Below are 19,455 nucleotides of genomic sequence, written 5' to 3'. Positions count from 1 at the left end.
CGCTAACGTTACTAGTTTCGCGGCACTGCTTACCACCATACAGAACAGAACTTAGTTAAACCATCTCTTGCATTTCACTGGTGTTTCGTTCACCGCCTTTATCGCAGTACAGGGCATCTCAACAAAGCTTACGTGCGCGGGTGTGTGCCAAACTGCGACACTGACAATAGAGGAGCAGCGCCTGCCTAATTGATACTAAAATGGTAATTGTAGACTCGGCATCTCTATAGCCTGTAACTTTAGCCACTTGTTTGACTTGAGATATGTTTAATAACTCCTTGCCTGGAGAAAGTTGAACAGCTAGCTTCTTCCACTGTGTGCAGTTTCTGCAAGATGTCATCATGCTGCTGAAGGTGAAATACCAGAGTACCAAGAAGTACATCCGATTACAGCTTGGTTTCACCTATTTGGAATTCATCAATGAAGGTGAGTAACATCTTGTGTAAAATAAAAAGTTTTTAAATTCCCTTATCTGGATTCTCTTGGTTGCTTAGCTAAAAATCCAAGTGTTGCCACAACTGGAAAACAGTTTGTCTGCCATTACAGCTATAAACATTAGTAGACGGCTGATGGTGCTTTTAGTTTTCAACTTGCTTATGAAAGTTACTGTTTTGTTATGTACACTACAATGTTGGTAATGGCTACAATGCAACATCATAATACTGCTGTTAAGTCAAAGCATGCAATTTCAGATACGTTTTATAGATAATATGGTTCATCAGTCAGTTATTATGTGCAGTTAAAACCTGTTTATCTTTATCTGTTGTCATGCTCATCATCCTGTAGTCAAAAACAAGTTTGGGCTCCATGATGCAGCTGAACTTCACATTTTTGATGAAACTGACACAGCAGTGGAAGAAGACATCCTTCTTGAACTGATGGAGTCCAATCCAGACTTATGCCTGACAGTGCGTGACAGCATTTCAGATGAAGGTAGGTTTCATTATTAAATCTGTTGTAATCAATGCTCAGTTTTTCTGCTGTGAAGCCTTTTATGTCCCTGACTGTTTGACTACAGTGACAAAGTAGATGAACAAAGAAACAATATTACAGCAAAAGACAGATCTGCATCCAATTGCCAAAACAGTTTGAAAATTTTGGTTTGGTTGTAATTGTCCCAAGCTTGTGATACCCAAGGTCACAGTTTACTATGTTAAAAATGGTGACTTCCAGTAATTTTATCTCATATCACAAATAATCTCTAATAGTGGAATGGCGCATTTCTATCGGGTAACTGGATATATTTTATTAATAATGTTTTTCCTTTAGATCATTCAACACCATCTTCTCTCACGGATACCATGTCACTTTCTTCAAGTGACAATGACCTCTCCAGTCAAAGACAAAGGGGTAGTTTGACAGGCAGAAATATATCCAGCTCTGGCGTCATGAACAGGTCTACCACAGAGGTTTCGGATTCAGAGGCTGCAAAAGAGGTACTTGAGAGCATGATGTCAGTTACAATTTATACTCACAATATCATCAAGAAAATTGTTGAACTGAATTAAGCTTCTCACCAATTGGAGTATAATGACATTTAGAATGGTGAAAGCCAGATTGAGAAAGTTAAGAAACTTAATTTAGTGTCAAGTAAAAAATTAACACAGGGTTTAGCTGTTGCGTAGCTTTGTATTGTGTAACTCTTCTTTCATACATATTTATTCAATTAGGTTATCATTCACATACATGGAACAGTGCCTTCTCTTTTGTAGTGTATATAAGTCTATATTGCTTATTTTGGCTTTAACATGCCCCACATATCATGAAAAAGTGTTGCTGCATTACCTGATTTTTCATCTTCTTTTGCAACACTGCTGTTTCATTTATTTTTTGAAACCTTCCTCTGATGCAGGGAATTTCTTTTCACCCCTAATCTGAATCGACCAATTTGTGGTTATTGTTTAATTAAGACTGAATTGTACACTAAAAAAAATTCTCTTATGTGAGTAGATGGTAGAAAATGCCTTGCTCACGAAACCTGGAGGTGAGGATGTCCTCGAAGAGTACAAGTCCGAAAATTCACTGAAGCACCGCACCCGTAGACAGCTTGTCAACATATTGGCTAGCCATATGACGGAAATGCATGGGTAAGTGTTTCTTCAATAAATTGTAGAATTTTTAAAACAATTTCGGACTGAAAGGGTTTATATTAAGAAGGAATGTAATTCATTTTCAGAATGCATGGCAGGGAATTAACAAAGGTGGTTCACTATAGTTATTACGGGGCATTTCAAATTCATGTTTTTTTTTTTATCGTCTTTGCTCTAAAGGAGGATTCCTTCCCGTAACCAGAAGGAGAAGTTTGCCCTGGGAATCATTACACTCTTTCCTTCGCTGAAGGATCCCTTTTCTCCAAAGGGCTATGTAAGTTTTTAAAAAGGATTACTTCCAGAATACACACCGGTTTTACAGACTAGAGTTTTGCACAAAAACTCTTTTTTTCTTCAAAACATCAAAAGACTGGATATACAAACACAAAATATTCTATATATTGATTTGATTGGCATTGTTATGAAGTCATTCATTCACAATCCCATAATTGCCTTTTTATATAAGATCAATGAGTAACCTTTGTAATTTCATATTTTTTAAATAACTTAACAGGAGCACTTCTATGATGGGGAAAAAGGCACAGGATATTTAGCATGGCGACTCAAGACCATGTCCAGGAATAAATACCAACAGCCAGTCAAGGCAGCCTGACACAGCAGTGGAAGCCTCAAGCACAGGGACCAAACCGCCGAAGATCAGCAGCCACAGAGCCTCAGCAGCTTGATGGAGATGCCTGTAGGGAGGATGTATCATTTCTTGTTCACTCTCCTGATGAAACGAGTGTGTTTCAGAAGATGAAGATGACCTTGCAACATCGCCAGGACCTAGTGCATGACCCGCTGAGAACCACAGATGTCTTAAAAACATTTCCACGTTTTTTAGATGTCAAAGGACTAGTGAGTTGTGATTATCTTTTATTTAAACTCTAGTCCTTAATTTGGGTGGATGTAAGTAGTTAACCGTGCACACACCATTTGCTTGATTTTCTTCTCTTTGTTTTTGCATCTATGTATGATCAACAGCTGAATCAAGACTTCCTACTGCTGTTTGGTGCTGAAACAGCTTCCAAGATGCTTGAGAAGTGGGATACAGCATTCAAGCCCAAGGTTATCAAAGAGGCCAAACACCTGACTCAGTCAACTGAGCTGTGCCGACTTCTGACAGCTGCTGAAAACCTTTCAGAGAACGATCACACCAGTAAGCTACATGATATCCTTGGTTTATTTAATAAATGGCTGATGCTATTAACTTTGTGTATTCCAAGTACATACTAATGACTTGTTTTGTCTCATTTACTCCTGGTAGACTGGGACAGTGACATGGCTTCTCTGCTGCTCCTTCTCCATCTCTTGCCACGCACAGCTGGACGGAAGAGGATCAAAATAAGTCCCAGTGATGCAGTGGGCAAAATGTTACACTTTCACAAGGTATGTATCATCTGTTTAAATCCCACAAGCCAGTTTTTCCAGTTATATTAACTCAATTAAAAAGAGATTTAAGTTTGCAAAAAAAGGACTCATCTGAATGTCTCAATATTGCAAACTTTACAACAATTCCTCAACAGCGAGGACTTTTTGGACACACACAAGAGCAACTCAACTTTTCTTTTGTCTAACCGACCCAGGTATGCAGTGAGCAGTTGAAAACTTGCTAACTCATCCCTCTCCTACGCTAGTTTAAAGTGATAATTCAGATTCTTACGCACACTTCACTGGGAGTGTGTTCCTTTTAAAAATGAACTGGGACTTCATTTGGGAGGAACACACTCCCAGTGAAGCTCGCATTTTAGCAACACGTGGGCAGGTGACTGGTCAAACTGGAGGATCTATTAAACTCTCATGGAACAAGTACCACTGCATGGCTCAGATCCTGAGCTTCCACTCTAAGGTGTTCATGTTATTCTGTTTTTCAGTCATGCTGCAGCATCGTTGAACACCTGCAGGGAAGAGAGGCTAAACAACCATACATCCTTGCTGTTCGCCGAACCAAAAACAGAATTGATGCCTTCTACATCGTTGTGGACAAACAGCTCATCCCCTGCCAAGCCACCAGCTCGTTGGGTGCTTTTGATGAACTGTTTAAATCCCACTACGTGTTCAACCTGTCTTATGATGAAACCCTGGTCCAGCTCTTCACTTTCGTGCAGACAACAGTCTACAACATCGATATTACAACAACAGATGAGTCTCCAAGAGTCCGTGAGTTCCGGGCAAAAGTCTTACACGTGGTTTAAAAAAATGCTAAAGTGTTTCATTTGTCAAGCTGTACATGCGGCCTGCCAGGACTTGATAACCCATTTAAGAATGGATCACAGTTTCTATCCTAGCACCAGGTTTAAGTTGGTTTGTGCACAGGATCGTTGTAGGCGTCAGTTTTCAACTTATTCTGGTTTAAAAAAACATTTAATTAGAGTTCATGAGAGGAATATTTGTCAAAGTGGTGATGCAGCAAACTCTGAGTCATTTCAAGCAAATTTTCACAGTCAACAAGATGCTACAGAAGCTGTTGTAACAAGTGCCACGCAGAGCCCAGAGGCCGGGTGTTCTGAGGACAATGCATCAGGTCTTTACAGAGAAAACACAAGAAATATTTGCGAGTCAATTATTGCTAAACTCCAAGGTAGCAGTGTGGCAAATAGTGTGGTTTCAACAATAGTTAGTGATTTGGAAGAACTTGCTACTGGGCTGCACTCTCAATTTAAGCATGATGTACTGTCTGCTGTGCCTCAAGATGATCCTGTAAGATCTACATTAGAAGAAGGTCTTGAGAATTTCGAAAACCCATTTGTTAACTTTAATACTGAAACAAAAAGAATGAAATATTTCAATGAGAAATGGGGGGTTGTGGAGCCAGTAGAAGTAATGTTAGGAGTTCGATTTGATACCAGGCGAAATAAACAAACCGGTACTTATGACCAAGTCCCAGTGAAAGACACTTTTGTTTACATTCCAATTTTGGAAACAATCAAATTCATGTGCCGCAATTCTGATATTTGTAAACTGCTTGGGGAGCCTTGTGTATCAAAAACTGATGGATATGAAGACTTCTGCGATGGAAATTACTTCAAGACACATTCTTTGTTCTCTAAACAACAAACGTCTTTACAAATTCAGATGTACTATGATGACTTTGAAACGGCTAACCCGCTGGGTTCAAAACGTGGCGTTCACAAAATAGGGGCTCTCTATTTTGTCCTCAGAAATCTGCCGCCAAAGTTTAACTCTGCTTTGATGAACATTCATTTGGTTGCACTGTTTCATACTGAAGATTTGAAAAAATATGGCTTTGATCCTATTCTGCAACCTCTGATTAATGACATCAAAACACTGGAGAGTCACGGCCTTGATTTGCCTTTCTCCACTGAAAAAGTCCATGGCACTATATGTCAGATAACTGGGGACAATTTAGGGATGCATGGAATTCTGGGTTTTACAGAGTCTTTTAGTGGACATTATTTCTGTCGTTTGTGTCTGATTGGAAAAAGCTGATGCACAGAATGTTTACAATGAGGATGACCCCAAGATAATCTTGCGTGGAAAAGAGCTTTTTGAAATGCACTGCAATGAGTTGCAATCAGACCCACAGAAGTTATCCGTGTTTGGTTTAAAGAGAAATTCAACTCTTAACAGCCTGCAGTTTTTTCATGTTTGCCACAATTTTTCTTTGGACATAATGCACGACATTCTTGAAGGAGTGGCTCAGTATGAGATGAAGTTATTGTTAGAGTATCTCTCAGAAAATGTTTTGTCAAAACTTGACATGTTCTCAAGGATTTGTGCTTTTGACTATGGGTACTTGGAGCGCAAAAATTGCCCTACAAGGATTAACTTGGACAGTAGTGGCAATAACATAGGACTCAATTCCACTCAGACTCTTTGTCTGGTAAGGAACATTCCTTTGCTTTTTGGTGATATTGTGCCTGAAGGAAACCAAAACTGGACTTTGCTGCTGCTTTTACTGCAGATAATCAACATCATATTTTCTCCATCTGTTACACTAGGCATGACTGTACATTTAAAGCATTTAATAATGGAACACCATGAATTGTTCAAACTGTTGTATCCACATAGAAACCTGATCCCTAAACATCACTTTATGATACATTACCCGGCTTGTATGAGAAAAATAGGACCCCTGATACATATGTGGAGCATGAGATTTGAAGCAAAACACAAGGTTTTTAAAAACACTCTGAAAAACTTCAAGAACATAACTAAATCTCTTGCAAAAAAACATCAAATGTCCATAGGATATCATTGGGAAACATCACCTTTGAACCACATTGAGTATGGACCTTTGAAATCCTATGTGGACAATAGTGACCTATTTGCCCGAGCCCTGCATGCTGCTGTCCCGAAAGACATCTTCTCTACCAACTGGGTTTAAAATCAGTGGGACAGAGTACAGGGCAGGACTAATCATTTGCAGTGAGACTGATCATGATATGCCTGGGTTTTGTAGAATAAAGAAGATACTTTTAGTCAACAGTGTTATCTACTTTGAAGTGAACAAGCTTGTGGTTGACCATTTCAGTGAGCATTTCCATGCCTACCAAGTATATGAAACTGATGAGAAAGATGTAATACAAGCAGACAGTCTTGTTATTTATAAGCCCTTTGATTTACAAAGTGCTTATGGTGAAGATGAGAGCCTATATATTGTACCATTATTTTCTTTGTAAATGTGCATACACACGTGCACAAAATTGTTGGTACCCTTCCGTTAAAGAAAGAAACCCACAATGGTCACTGAAATAACTTGAAACTGACAAAAGTAATAATAAATACAAATTTACTGAAAATTAACTAATGAAAATCAGACATTGCTTTTGAATTGTGGTTCAACAGAATCATTTAAAAAAACAAACTAATGAAAATGGCCTGGACAAAAATGATGGTACCCTTAACTTAATATTTAGTTGCACAACCTTTTGAGGCAATCACTGCAATCAAGTGATTTCTGTAACTCATTGAGACATCTGCACCTGTCAACAGGTATATTGGCCCACTCATCGTGAGCAAACTGCTCCAGCTGTCTCAGGTTTGAAGGGTGCCTTCTCCAGACTGCATGTTTCAGCTCCTTCCACAGATGTTCAATAGGATTTAGATCAGGGCTCATAGAAGGCCACTTCAGAATAGTCCAATGGTTTGCTCTTATTCATTCTTGGGTGTGTTTAGCTGTGTTTTGGGTCATTATCCTGTTGGAGGACCCATGGCCTGTGACTGAGACCAAGCTTTCTGACACTGGGTAGCACATTTCGCTCCAGAATGCCTTGATGGTCTTGAGATTTCATTGTACCCTGCAGATTCAAGACACCCTGTGCTAGATGCAGCAAAGCAGCCCCAGAACATAACAGAGCCTCCTCCATGTTTCACAGTAGGTACAGTGTTCTTTTCTCTGTATGCTTCATGTCTGTGAACATAGGGCTGATGTGACTTGCCAAAAAGCTCCAGTTTTGAGACTGAAATTTGCCAAAATGCATATTGACAAGCCACAAAGCTTCTGGGAGAATGTCCTTTGGACAGATGAGACAGAGATTTTCTGAATAAAACGAAATGTGTATCAATGATTTGTTGTAGTTCACTGTTGTCTTTAGGGTGAAAACATTTGACCTTATGTAAGTATAGATACACAATTTAGTGTTAAAAATACACTTTCAGAAATCAACACTCCTAGTGAAAGGAAACAACTCAATTTAGTGTTAAAAATACACTTTTACATGTCATTAAACAACACTGCGAGTGTTAGAAATCAACACTCCTAGTGAAAGGAAACAACTCAATTTAGTGTTAAAAATACACTGTCATGTGTCATAAAAATATTTAACACTATTAAAGAGTTAAAATATCAACACTATCCAAAGTGTTAATTTAACTCGGAACCCGTGAGGATTATATAAACACCAGCAAAGTGTTAATATTAACACTATGCGAGTTAAATTCACACTTCCGATTTTGCTGTGTACATATTTAAACATGCAACTTTTATAACATTTGAAAGTCAGAGGTATCACATCTCTGATATTTTTGTATCATCACATGATCAAAGCCGGTTACTTTTGCACATAGCGCCTGCTGGTGAATGATCCAGTGGTAATGTAGACATTTTGCGAAGTCTGGGTCACCTTTGCATTGTGCAATGAAGCCTGCATGCCGGCCCGTCATCGCGGGAGCCCCGTCTGTAGTCACCGACACCAGCTTTTCCAATGGTACGTTTTTCTCAACGAAGAAACTAGTAACCAGTCTTGTCTATAGCCGAGCGGGGGATCCAACCCTCCGAGGCGCGCGAGTGTCTTCGGGCGCCCGCGTTCAAACCTCTAGTCTGGGCCTTTTCGGTCGGATTGCGTTGCCTCGCCTCTACCCCCGCCACCCCTGAGTTGTTCCGAGGAATTACGGATCTGACGACGGGGTGCGCCCGCGGCGTGCGTCTGGCACCAACGGAATGCGCCCGCCATTCAGAACTTGAAAACCTAGTGCGGTGCAGCAGCCTCGTCCTGGCTGTCCGCCGTGCGCCTCCGGGTACCCAACTCTCTTAACTCTCTGCAAGCGTTTTTGATTAAAAAAGAACAGCAACTACAATTTTAGACGGAGCTCCATAATGACTAGTGCTATTTTTAGAACATGTCTTGCGGGCGACTCACGTGGTCCCTGCGGGCGACAGGGTGCCCGCGGGCACCGTGTTGGCTACCTCTGCTCTACTATGACGTTTATAACTGCAGCAACTCCCTTCATTAACACCACGACCAGTGGATGGACTCCAGCGGGATTATGCCTTATCTGACCTCAGCATCATCAGCCCTCGATTGCCTTCCTTCAGGATGGAGTCCAATCGTCAAAGACGTTGCATTATTCAAATTTGTACAATGTGTAATAAATGATTGTGAAATTCTAATGAAGTTGCTCCTGATTGAATTACTTTTTTCGACATGCTATACTGAGACTGTTTTTGACTTTTTTCAATTAGTTACTTTATTTTTAAAGTAGCTTTTTAAGTTACTTTATTTTTAAAGTAGCTTTTTAAGTTACTTTATTTTTTAAGTAGCTTTTTAAGTTACTTTATTTTTTAAGTTGCTTTTTAAGTTACTTTATTTTTTAAGTTGCTTTTTAAGTAACTTTATTTTTTAAGTTGCTTTTTAAGTAACTATTTTTTAAGTGGCTTTTTAAGTTACTTTATTTTAGAAGTTACTTTTTAAGTGACTTTATAATTAGTTACTTTTTAAGTGACTTTATAATTAGTTACTTTTTAAGTGACTTTATAATTAAAGTTACTTTTTAAGTGACTTTATAATTAAAGTTACTTTTTAAGTGACTTTATAATTAAAGTTACTTTTTAAGTGACTTTATAATTAAAGTTACTTTTTAAGTGACTTTATAATTAAAGTTACTTTTTAAGTTACTTTTTTTAAGTTACTTTTTAAGTTACTTTTTTTAAGTTACTTTTTAAGTTACTTTTTTTAAGTTACTTTTTAAGTTACTTTATTTAAGTTACTTTTGAAGTTACTTTATTTAAGTTACTTTTGAAGTTACTTTATTTAAGTTACTTTTGAAGTTACTTTATTATTTAAGTTACTTTTGAAGTTACTTTATTATTTAAGTTACTTTTGAAGTTACTTTATTATTTAAGTTACTTTATTTTTTAAGTTACTTTTTAAGTTACTTTATTTTTTAAGTTACTTTTTAAGTTACTTTATTTTTAAAAGTAAAATCAGCATGTCGAAAAAAGTCAAAAACGGTCAGTATAGTTTTTGACTTTTCGACATGCTCTACTACAGGGGTCACCAACCTTTTTTAAACTGAGAGCTACTTCAAGGGTACCGAGTAGGACGAAGGGCTACTTATTTGATACGAACTTCCTGAATAACAAAATTGCACAGATCACCTTAATAATAATAATATATGTGAAGAGACTGTTTGATCACATGTCAGTTAATTATTCCTCACAATAATTATTGATTTCCACAACAATGATGGTATAGCTACACATACATATTTAAACATGCAACTTTTATTTCTGTTAATCTGTTTCAACATTTGAAAGTCAGAGGTATCACATCTCTGATATTTTTGTATCATCACATGATCAAAGCCGGTTACTGTTGCACATAGCGCCTGCTGGTGAATGATCCAGTGGTAATGTAGACATTTTGCGAAGTCTGGGTCACCTTTGCATTGCGCAATGAAGCCTGCATGCCGGCCCGTCATCGCGGGAGCCCCGTCACCGACACCAGCTTTTCCAATGGTACGTTTTTCTCAACGAAGAAACTAGTAACCAGTCTTGTCTATAGCCGAGCGGGGGATCCAACCCTCCGAGGCGCGCGAGCGTCTTCGGGCGCCCGCGTTCAAACCTCTAGTCTGGGCCTTTTCGGTCGGATTGCGTTGCCTCGCCTCTACCCCCGCCACCCCTGAGTTGTTGCCCCGCGGCCTGTTCCGAGGAATTACGGACCTGACGACGGGGTGCGCTCGCGGCGCGCGTCTGGCACCAACGGGATGCGCCCGCCATTCAGAACCTGAAAACCTAGTGCGGTGCAGCAGCCTCGTCCTGGCTGTCCGCCGTGCGCCTCCGGGTACCCAACTCTCTTAACTCTCTGCAAGCGTTTTTGATTAAAAAAGAACAGCAACTACAACTTTAGACGGAGCTCCATAATGACTAGTGCTATTTTTAGAACATGTCTTGCGGGCGACTCACGTGGTCCCTGCGGGCGACAGGGTGCACGACAGGGTGTACTTTTTAATTGACTTTATTTTTTAAGTTACTTTTTAAGTTTATTTTTAAAAGTAAAATCAGCATGTCGAAAAAAGTCAAAAACGGTCAGTATAGTTTTTGACTTTTCGACATGCTCTACTATGACGTTTATAACTGCAGCAACTCCCTTCATCAACACCACGACCAGTGGCTGGACTCCAGCGGGATTATGCCTTATCTGACCTCAGCATCATCAGCCCTCGATTGCCTTCCTTCAGGATGGAGTCCAATCGTCAAAGACGTTGCATTATTCAAATTTGTACAATGTGTAATAAATGATTGTGAAATTCTAATGAAGTTGCTCCTGATTGAATTACTTTTTTCGACATGCTATACTGAGACTGTTTTTGACTTTTTTCAATTAGTTACTTTATTTTTAAAGTAGCTTTTTAAGTTACTTTATTTTTAAAGTAGCTTTTTAAGTTACTTTATTTTTGAAGTTGCTTTTGAAGTTACTTTATTTTTTAAGTTACTTTTTAAGTTACTTTTTAAGTTACTTAATTTAAGTGACTTAAGTTACTTTATTTGTTAAGTTACTTTTTAAGTAACTTTATTTGTTAAGTTACTTTTTAAGTGACTTTATTTGTTAAGTTACTTTTTAAGTGACTTTATTTGTTAAGTTACTTTTTAAGTTACTTTATTTGTTAAGTTACTTTTTAAGTTACTTTATTTGTTAAGTTACTTTATTATTTAAGTTACTTTTTAAGTTACTTTATTATTTAAGTAACTTTTTAAGTTACTTTATTTGTTAAGTTACTTTTTAAGTTACTTTATTTGTTAAGTAACTTTTTAAGTGACTTTATTTGTTAAGTTACTTTTTAAGTTACTTTATTTGTTAAGTTACTTATTAAGTTACTTTATTTTTAAAAGTAAAATCAGCATGTCGAAAAAAGTCAAAAACGGTCAGTATAGTTTTTGACTTTTCGACATGCTCTACTACAGGGATCACCAACCTTTTTTAAACTGAGAGCTACTTCAAGGGTACCGAGTAGGACGAAGGGCTACTTATTTGATACGAACTTCCTGAATAACAAAATTGCACAGATCACCTTAATAATAATAATATATGTGAAGAGACTGTTTGATCACATGTCAGTTAATTATTCCTCACAATAATTATTAATAATGATTTCCACAACAATGATGGTATAGCTACACATACATATTTAAACATGCAACTTTTATTTCTGTTAATCTGTTTCAACATTTGAAAGTCAGAGGTATCACATCTCTGATATTTTTGTATCATCACATGATCAAAGCCGGTTACTGTTGCACATAGCGCCTGCTGGTGAATGATCCAGTGGTAATGTAGACATTTTGCGAAGTCTGGGTCACCTTTGCATTGCGCAATGAAGCCTGCATGCCGGCCCGTCATCGCGGGAGCCCCGTCTGTAGTCACCGACACCAGCTTTTCCAATGGTACGTTTTTCTCAACGAAGAAACTAGTAACCAGTCTTGTCTATAGCCGAGCGGGGGATCCAACCCTCCGAGGCGCGCGAGCGTCTTCGGGCGCCCGCGTTCAAACCTCTAGTCTGGGCCTTTTCGGTCGGATTGCGTTGCCTCGCCTCTACCCCCGCCACCCCTGAGTTGTTGCCCCGCGGCCTGTTCCGAGGAATTACGGATCTGACGACGGGGTGCGCTCGCGGCGCGCGTCTGGCACCAACGGGATGCGCCCGCCATTCAGAACCTGAAAACCTAGTGCGGTGCAGCAGACTCGTCCTGGCTGTCCGCCGTGCGCCTCCGGGTACCCAACTCTCTTAACTCTCTGCAAGCGTTTTTGATTAAAAAAGAACAGCAACTACAATTTTAGACGGAGCTCCATAATGACTAGTGCTATTTTTAGAACATGTCTTGCGGGCGACTCACGTGGTCCCTGCGGGCGACAGGGTGCCCGCGGGCACCGTGTTGGCTACCTCTGATCTACGGTCTATCTGCAGTCTCGCAGGCTACACGGCTCATCCTCTTTACTACAAGACACACCCTGTGAGATAACTTCTGGGATTAATATACTTATTCCAACCCAAACCATGTTGTTTACCTAACCAAGTAGTTTTTCTGCCTAAACCTACCAAACGAGAGTGTATCATGTAGTTGACGTCCTGTTGTACTGTGCACCCGCAGATAGACCTACTTGGAGCCTCCGGATATACAAGGAAGAGCATCAAAGTTCAAGGTGCAATGTTATGAAAGATATCCCAATTATATGCATACTGCATGCAACAGTACGTACTTTGTAAGGGCAGTTGCAGTGCGGACTAAACGTACAAATAAAAAGTATGCGATTTGGAACGCAGCCAAAGTCTTCCTACCAGCAATCTCTAAAGTTTTGCAAAAAGTTTTACAGTGCGTTAACTTATTCCTGGCTAGCTGCTGTCACTTCCTGTAGATTTGAAATAGTCGCAACCCTTTTGTAAATCCACAGATTGTTCTGACACTAGCAATACTTTCTAGCATACCTAAACTTTTTACACGATTGAAACAAACAAGATATAAAATGTGTTAATTAGTGAGCTTCACAGGTGCTGAAAGGCAGATTTAGTCAGAATAGCTGTTCACCCCTGCTTCGAGTCATACTCACAGACATGAGTGTAGTATCGATTCTCAGCAAAGCAAGACTGAGTTAGTTTGTGTCAGCATATATACAGTATATAGGCCTACGAGTATGTCTGCCTGTGGATGTACGTGCTTGTGTTTTACCTGAACTTCCCGAGCATGGTAGGCTATGATGAGGCCCAGCAGAATGACTGTGGACAGGCTGATCAGACACTTCAGGGCCAGAGAATACATGGAGCTCTGTAGAGAGAAAATTGACAAACAGATTCTTAGGACCAAGCAGCACAAACACAATATACATTTAAGGTCAATTTTGTAATTATGGTTGTTTTAATATTCAGACTACAATGACAGAAAACATTTATGTAAGATCCCACACACATTCTGTCACAAGTCAAGGTGAAACTCGGAGCGAGTCCCAGATGTCACTACGTCCTCTGTCACTCCTCTGCTGAAATGGCAAGTGTACCATAGCACTGCCTCAGCATAGACAATAAGAACTAACATTTACAAAACAGACTTCAAAACGCTGAGCAGAAGTGGACTGGAAGTCTTCCACCCTTCAATATCACTGCAGCCGAGCTTTAAATCCTTAGCTTGTCTGGTTTCATCGGGCTTATAATCAATGCACTGGGGAACTTCCGATCAATACAACTCATAGCACTTCAGTGGCTTCTTTAACCCCCTCACCTCACACACTCGGAGCACAGCAAAGCCTTATCCTACGCATGTGTGCACACATATAGGCCGACACAAGCACACATTTACACAAGAAACACAACTGCACACACTTAATCTAAATCAAGAAATAGAGATAATATAGCAAAGGGAAACTGATTAAATTGTTTTGTTAGCTGTTCTCTCGTGAGTTAATGTGTTCATTTCAGAATATATTTTCATTGGGTAGCGCATGTTTGGTTGTGTGTCAACTAAATGGGAATTAATGAAAGAAAATGAAGCCTGAGTAACTTAAACATGACGTTAAAAGCGGTGGTAATAAGAAAGCGTGCATGTTAGATATTTTAACAAAGCCTATTTTGTCGGTAAGTGGCCATAGAGTACATTAAATAATGGCTTCTGATACACATTGGTATACCAACAAAAATAAGGTGATGTTATGCCGCTTCAGCTTCTGCCATGCTTTGCTTTCACCTCATCCATAATTGTCATGCATCAAGCAACCTTGTTAACCATGCTGGTAGCTTGGCTCTGGCTCTCTAGGGATCGCAATGTCAGTCCGTCTGTCAGTCGGTGGGTGGGTCTGTATGTTGGCCCACCACTTTGGTCCAGAATGAAATATCTCGACAACTATTGGATTGATTGTCACGCAGCTTTCTACACACGTTTATGTTCCACACAGGATGAATCCTACTGACTTTGGTGATCCCTTGACTTTCCTTGTTTTCTTTATTTTTAATTAAATATCTCAGCAACTATTGGATTAATTGTCATGGAATTTGGTACAAGTATTCATGGTCCGCAGAGGATGAATTGTATAAAATGCATCTCTTGACCTTTTATCTAGCGCAATTATCAAATCGGCATTACACCTGCCAGCATCAACATGCAATCAATACCATTGGAATCATGTTAACATGCTGATGTGAGCATTTAGCTTAAATCACTGTTATGATTAAGCACAGTTTACTGTACTGCTAGCATGGCTGCAGATCATGATAGCATGCTTTTGATAAATATAGAACACTCTTTATCCCATATAACACCAAAAATAACAACTAAAAAAAACTTGAGACAAGTAATTTCCTCAGACAGCAGGTCACTGCAGATTTTAGCTAACGTTCATCAAACAGGAGTTAACCGTAATCTGTTGGGGACTATTTTCAGCAGTGGATTAATATGGCTTTGGCACTGTTAGTATCTACAGCAGAATGTGTATGAAGGAACCCAGTTCAACAGTGTGGCTCATGGATGTGTAGGTTTTAGGCTCTATGGCACAGAGGAATAAGATATATCAGGCTTTGGCAACACAGGCAATGATTGTTAATGTCACTGCTGGTGTATGAGGCAACAGGGACTGGACCCAGATGCAGACAGTAGAGGAGGCAGCAGGATGAATAATGGGGAAACAAGAGTATGGGTGGGCTTCCAGGTATCGAGAGTTCAAGTGAGACAGTAGACCCTACAACAGGTAGCAACAGGCAACAGGAAACTAACAAGGAACAGGTATTTGGATCTTATCATCAGGAATGGAAAACAGGTGGGTGATTGGGTGATGCAGCTGAGGAGGTAGGTGGGGAGCAGGGAAGCCAGTCAGAGCAGGTGAGGGAATTAGAAGCAGGTGTGTGTGTGTGTGCGTGTGTGTCAGTCAGGTGAGAGGGAAAGGAGTGAAAGTCCGAGGACATCTGGTGGATGGAAGGAAAAGGGCAATGGAGGAGCCTGGAGAATGTGGCTGAAGAAGAGTGACAGAGGAACACACTGTGATAGTTAGCGTGATCAAGTCATTGTTGGTTTTGTTCTTTTTATGGGATTTGTTGACAATAAGAAAAATATAGACTTATCCTTTACATTTTTGAGAAAAGAGGAACAAGAACTAATAAAAAAACTACATACATCTCAGTTAAACCTACATTGTTTTCTCTTTGTTTAATGTATCAATTTGTTATAAACAAGGATGAATTAGAGTGGCTTTTACCAGAGATTGGATTTTGTCCTAGTTCACCAGGTTTCAGGTGTTATTTCCTAATTTCTAATTGAGTAGATTGGTGTCAATGTTCAGTTTCAAAAGCTCTTTTAACCTGTTGAATATATGGTGAAATAGATTCTGCACACAGATGCAAAATGTCAGGAATCAGCAGTAAAGCAAAACATATCAAGCCTTCACACAAATAAAAGACACAAAAATACAGAATACCCGCCTGTAAATAATATATGTCCCGGGCTTTTATTGTGAAAGGTAAGAATGGATATGATATGCACTACCCACAAGGAGTGATTGCCTTCTTTCGGAAAACAATGCCGCTTTTTTTGCCGCATAATATTTGCGTTCTGCATGAAAGTATTCACGAAAAAAACAAATACATACAAAAAAAAAAACTAGCTGCATTTAGTACTTTGGTTTCTTAAAAAAAGCACTCACTTAAATGATTAATTTGGCTTCATCAGATCAAGGACTATGTTTTGAACTGCAGAATATAACACACAAAAAACACAAAGTGCATTCACTCTCAAGATCACCAAAGTTGTGTGATGAACTCGACAGCCTGCCGTCCTCTTCAAGAGGAGAGTTGAGCACCCTAAAGACTGCAGCATCTCAGATCAGATATTTCTGCTGATAAGTATTCATCGCCAAACACCCTCTTAATCTGAGAGTGCACTCTGAGTTTAAACACATATTACTCAGCCTTTCCTTCATGACATTATTAAGCAGAATCTACATTGCATTTTGGGTTCATGAATATATATTGTAAGTCAGCCTCCTGGAAAATAGAGTGCGTTAGTGTGTAACTGTATCTATTTAGGGACTCTGCAGATTCTCCACGGCCTTAATGGCATTAAGTAAGTGTTGTTCATTTGTTGCTCATATCAATGTGGTTATGGGTCACTGCTAAGGGCAGAAATATGTATTCAAATTGTGCTATTCAGATTCAGCTTTCAATGCAGTTATTCAAATTAAATATTTCATATTCAGAAATAAATGATTAAAACTCAGTTCCTATAGAGACGACATGCGTCTGCCCATACACTGCACTTCCTTTGGAAAATACCATCTAGCTTTGGCTCTCCAATCTTTCCCTGTCTTGGTCTTTTCTCCTCTGCTAACATCTCATTTGTACTCACTGAAGCAAACTAGGTGCAAAGGAAGCCAAGATTGTTGCGCTAATGAGAAAAATCCCAACTTGTATTTCAGCAGCGTATCTGTGTGAACACACAGTCACACTGGTGAGCTGAAATGTGATTTGCTTGGAGTTTACTCTCTATCTCTCTCTCTCTCTCTCACTACTTTTACCTCCAGCTGTCTGTTGGCTGCTCAGTTGTTTTTTTCTCAGTTCTGCACATCACACTGTCAAGAGCATTTAGTTTCCGCCTGTTTCCACTTCACTTACTCTGCCTATATAGTGAATGACTCCACTGTGACGGAGACATATGTGTGCACATGCTTGCCTTTTGTTCATTTTATACCATGACCACGGATAATTCTTGATTATAATTGGCTGGCAGGGCTCCATTAGTTTCTAGCAACAGCAAGGCTTACTGTCACATTAACTATGTATGGTTGAATGTGGATGCATGTGTTATGTGTGTAAGTGTGTGTATTCCCCTCTTTTTTGTCCAGCTGTGCATAAGTGTGTGATAAGTGTGTATTGATAAATGGCTTGGTGGACAGCATGCAGAGATAATGAGCTTTTTTTGAGCTTCTTTAGTTCAATCGTCAGACACACACACACACACACACACACACACACACACACGTAGTATCTTGTTGAGGGTTTTTCCCAATAGTCCCCACCTTCACCTTATTGACTCAGATGTGAGAGCAAATACACGTTGCTTACCAACACATCACTCACATAGTGATAAGTTGGTCCCTATGTGTTGGTAACGCCTTTGAAGGTGGATGTATGTGTGTGTGAGCGTGTTGTAATGAGTTAGCCTTGGGGGTCTCTCCCTGTCAGAGCGTTGCCTTCCTGCAATCAGTCTCCAGGGAAACAGGCAGTAGACAAAGGAGCCATATCACCTTACCAGGATAAACACACACACACACACACACGTGACAATACATATACTTTATAGGTGTGTATACACAGAGGAGATGACGTATACGGACGTGGATGTTTGCGTTACTGGTGGATGATGCGAGTTCTAACACACCCATACCAACACGCTCACACATACAGAGAGAGGTAGCCTAGCCTTGTTACGCTGAAAGACATATTTGTACCTGTTAGTAGCAAGACCTGTGGGATCTACCTCCCCTTAGAAGCCTGTGATCTAAAAGATGAAGGGAGAATGGAGTGGAGGTGGAAGAGAGGAGGAGGTGGAAGAGAGGAGGGTGAGAGTGGCACAGAAGTGCTGAGATGGCTGATAGCTCCTTCAGAGAATATGGGGGCAGTTGGTAGGTTTAATTCCCTGATGATCTTCATGTACAGCAGCATATGACCATTGTAAGTGGCCTCACATAGAAAGGTCTGGAAAGGTCCCCAGTAAATGTCTGTAAGAAATGTCATATATAGGGGAGCAAGGGCGGGGAGGAAGAGACGGAGGTAGCGGAAGGGGAATGTGAAAGATGTTGTAAGCCTGCTGAGATGGCAATTTCCCCTTGGGGAAATGGAGACATATGTGAAACTCACCAGGGGAGAAACATTAACACTCCCCGTAAGTGAGAAGAAGGAAGAAAGGAAAAAGGGACAATGGAAGCGAGCACTGCTGCTAATCAGTGGAATTGTCGATGCTCGTGGTGAAAAGTAAGTGGGCACACGCTCACACATGATACCCCGTCCTTCTGCTTGTCACACATACACACAACGCATGTCCTGTAAGTTGAGGTGTCAAGTGTGTGCATTGACAGTGTGACAGGTGAAGTTGACAACAGCTGTGGGTTCCCTCAGAATAGCTATGTTCCATTGCAGGCCTGAAACGTCGCGTAGAGCCGGGGCCCCAAGGAGCCACATGGGCGTCTGTGAAATGATCCATTGATCCGACAGGTCCGAGGTGTCCAAAGGCCTCAGTTATTCTCACATAGACAATGTCAGACCGGAACTCCCTCCTCTTTAACCTGTTCTTAATAAAATCAATAATAGAAAGTCATAAAAGTGCTTTTAAGAGGAAGTGTCCTCATACTGCTGTTAACATTTGAAGTGTCAAGGTCCTGGGTGACACTGATCATTAAAATAAATTGTAAAGTTAAAAACACAATGTGATGCTTGACACTCTGAAGATGTACAGTATATAGAAACTCTCAGTACATGTCTCTAGATGCTTTTCGTAGGAAAACTCACAATTCTGCAAAGCAAATTATTTCACATCATGAATTATCAATAATCCAATATTCTCTCTGCACAATCTATTGTGGCTCAACAACTGTGATTGGACATTTACAGTACAATAATTTACTGCCACTGCCTGGAGCGCTGAATATCAATGGTG

At 39.9% G+C, this 19,455-nt stretch overlaps 2 protein-coding genes across 2 annotated transcripts in view; one reads left to right on the top strand and one right to left on the bottom strand.

Annotated features, from left to right (window-relative positions):
* Nucleotides 1-19,455, bottom strand: part of kcnn3 (potassium intermediate/small conductance calcium-activated channel, subfamily N, member 3) — a 53,642-nt gene that overhangs the window by 29,997 nt on the left and 4,190 nt on the right. Inside the window, exon 2 of the mRNA XM_076109656.1 lies at nucleotides 13,495-13,590. Coding sequence (XP_075965771.1) covers nucleotides 13,495-13,590 — 96 coding nt within the window. The remainder of the gene's footprint in view (nucleotides 1-13,494; nucleotides 13,591-19,455) is intronic.
* LOC142969330 (uncharacterized) lies at nucleotides 1,784-4,285 on the top strand. Its single transcript, XM_076109168.1, has 5 exons — nucleotides 1,784-2,087; nucleotides 2,271-2,364; nucleotides 3,075-3,249; nucleotides 3,415-3,479; nucleotides 3,965-4,285. Exons 1-5 carry the CDS (start codon nucleotides 1,951-1,953, stop codon nucleotides 4,283-4,285), a joined length of 792 nt encoding a protein of 263 aa, XP_075965283.1. The 5' UTR covers nucleotides 1,784-1,950.

This window comes from Anarhichas minor, unplaced genomic scaffold (assembly GCF_050575085.1).
Source record: "Anarhichas minor isolate MPS153535 unplaced genomic scaffold, ASM5057508v1 ptg000041l, whole genome shotgun sequence".
NCBI lineage: Eukaryota > Metazoa > Chordata > Actinopteri > Perciformes > Anarhichadidae > Anarhichas > Anarhichas minor.
This window is presented reverse-complemented; position numbering and strand designations above follow the sequence as displayed.

What these genes read in the sequence shown, in the direction of transcription:
- LOC142969330 (XM_076109168.1), top strand. Translation starts at nt 1,951, where the DNA reads ATGGTAGAAAATGCCTTGCTCACGAAACCTGGAGGTGAGGATGTCCTC. An exon ending in CATATGACGGAAATGCATGG is followed by an intron (nt 2,088 to 2,270) that starts GTAAGTGTTTCT and finishes TTTGCTCTAAAG; the next exon opens with GAGGATTCCTTCCCGTAACC. An exon ending in TTCAGAGAACGATCACACCA is followed by an intron (nt 3,250 to 3,414) that starts GTAAGCTACATG and finishes TGCCACGCACAG; the next exon opens with CTGGACGGAAGAGGATCAAA.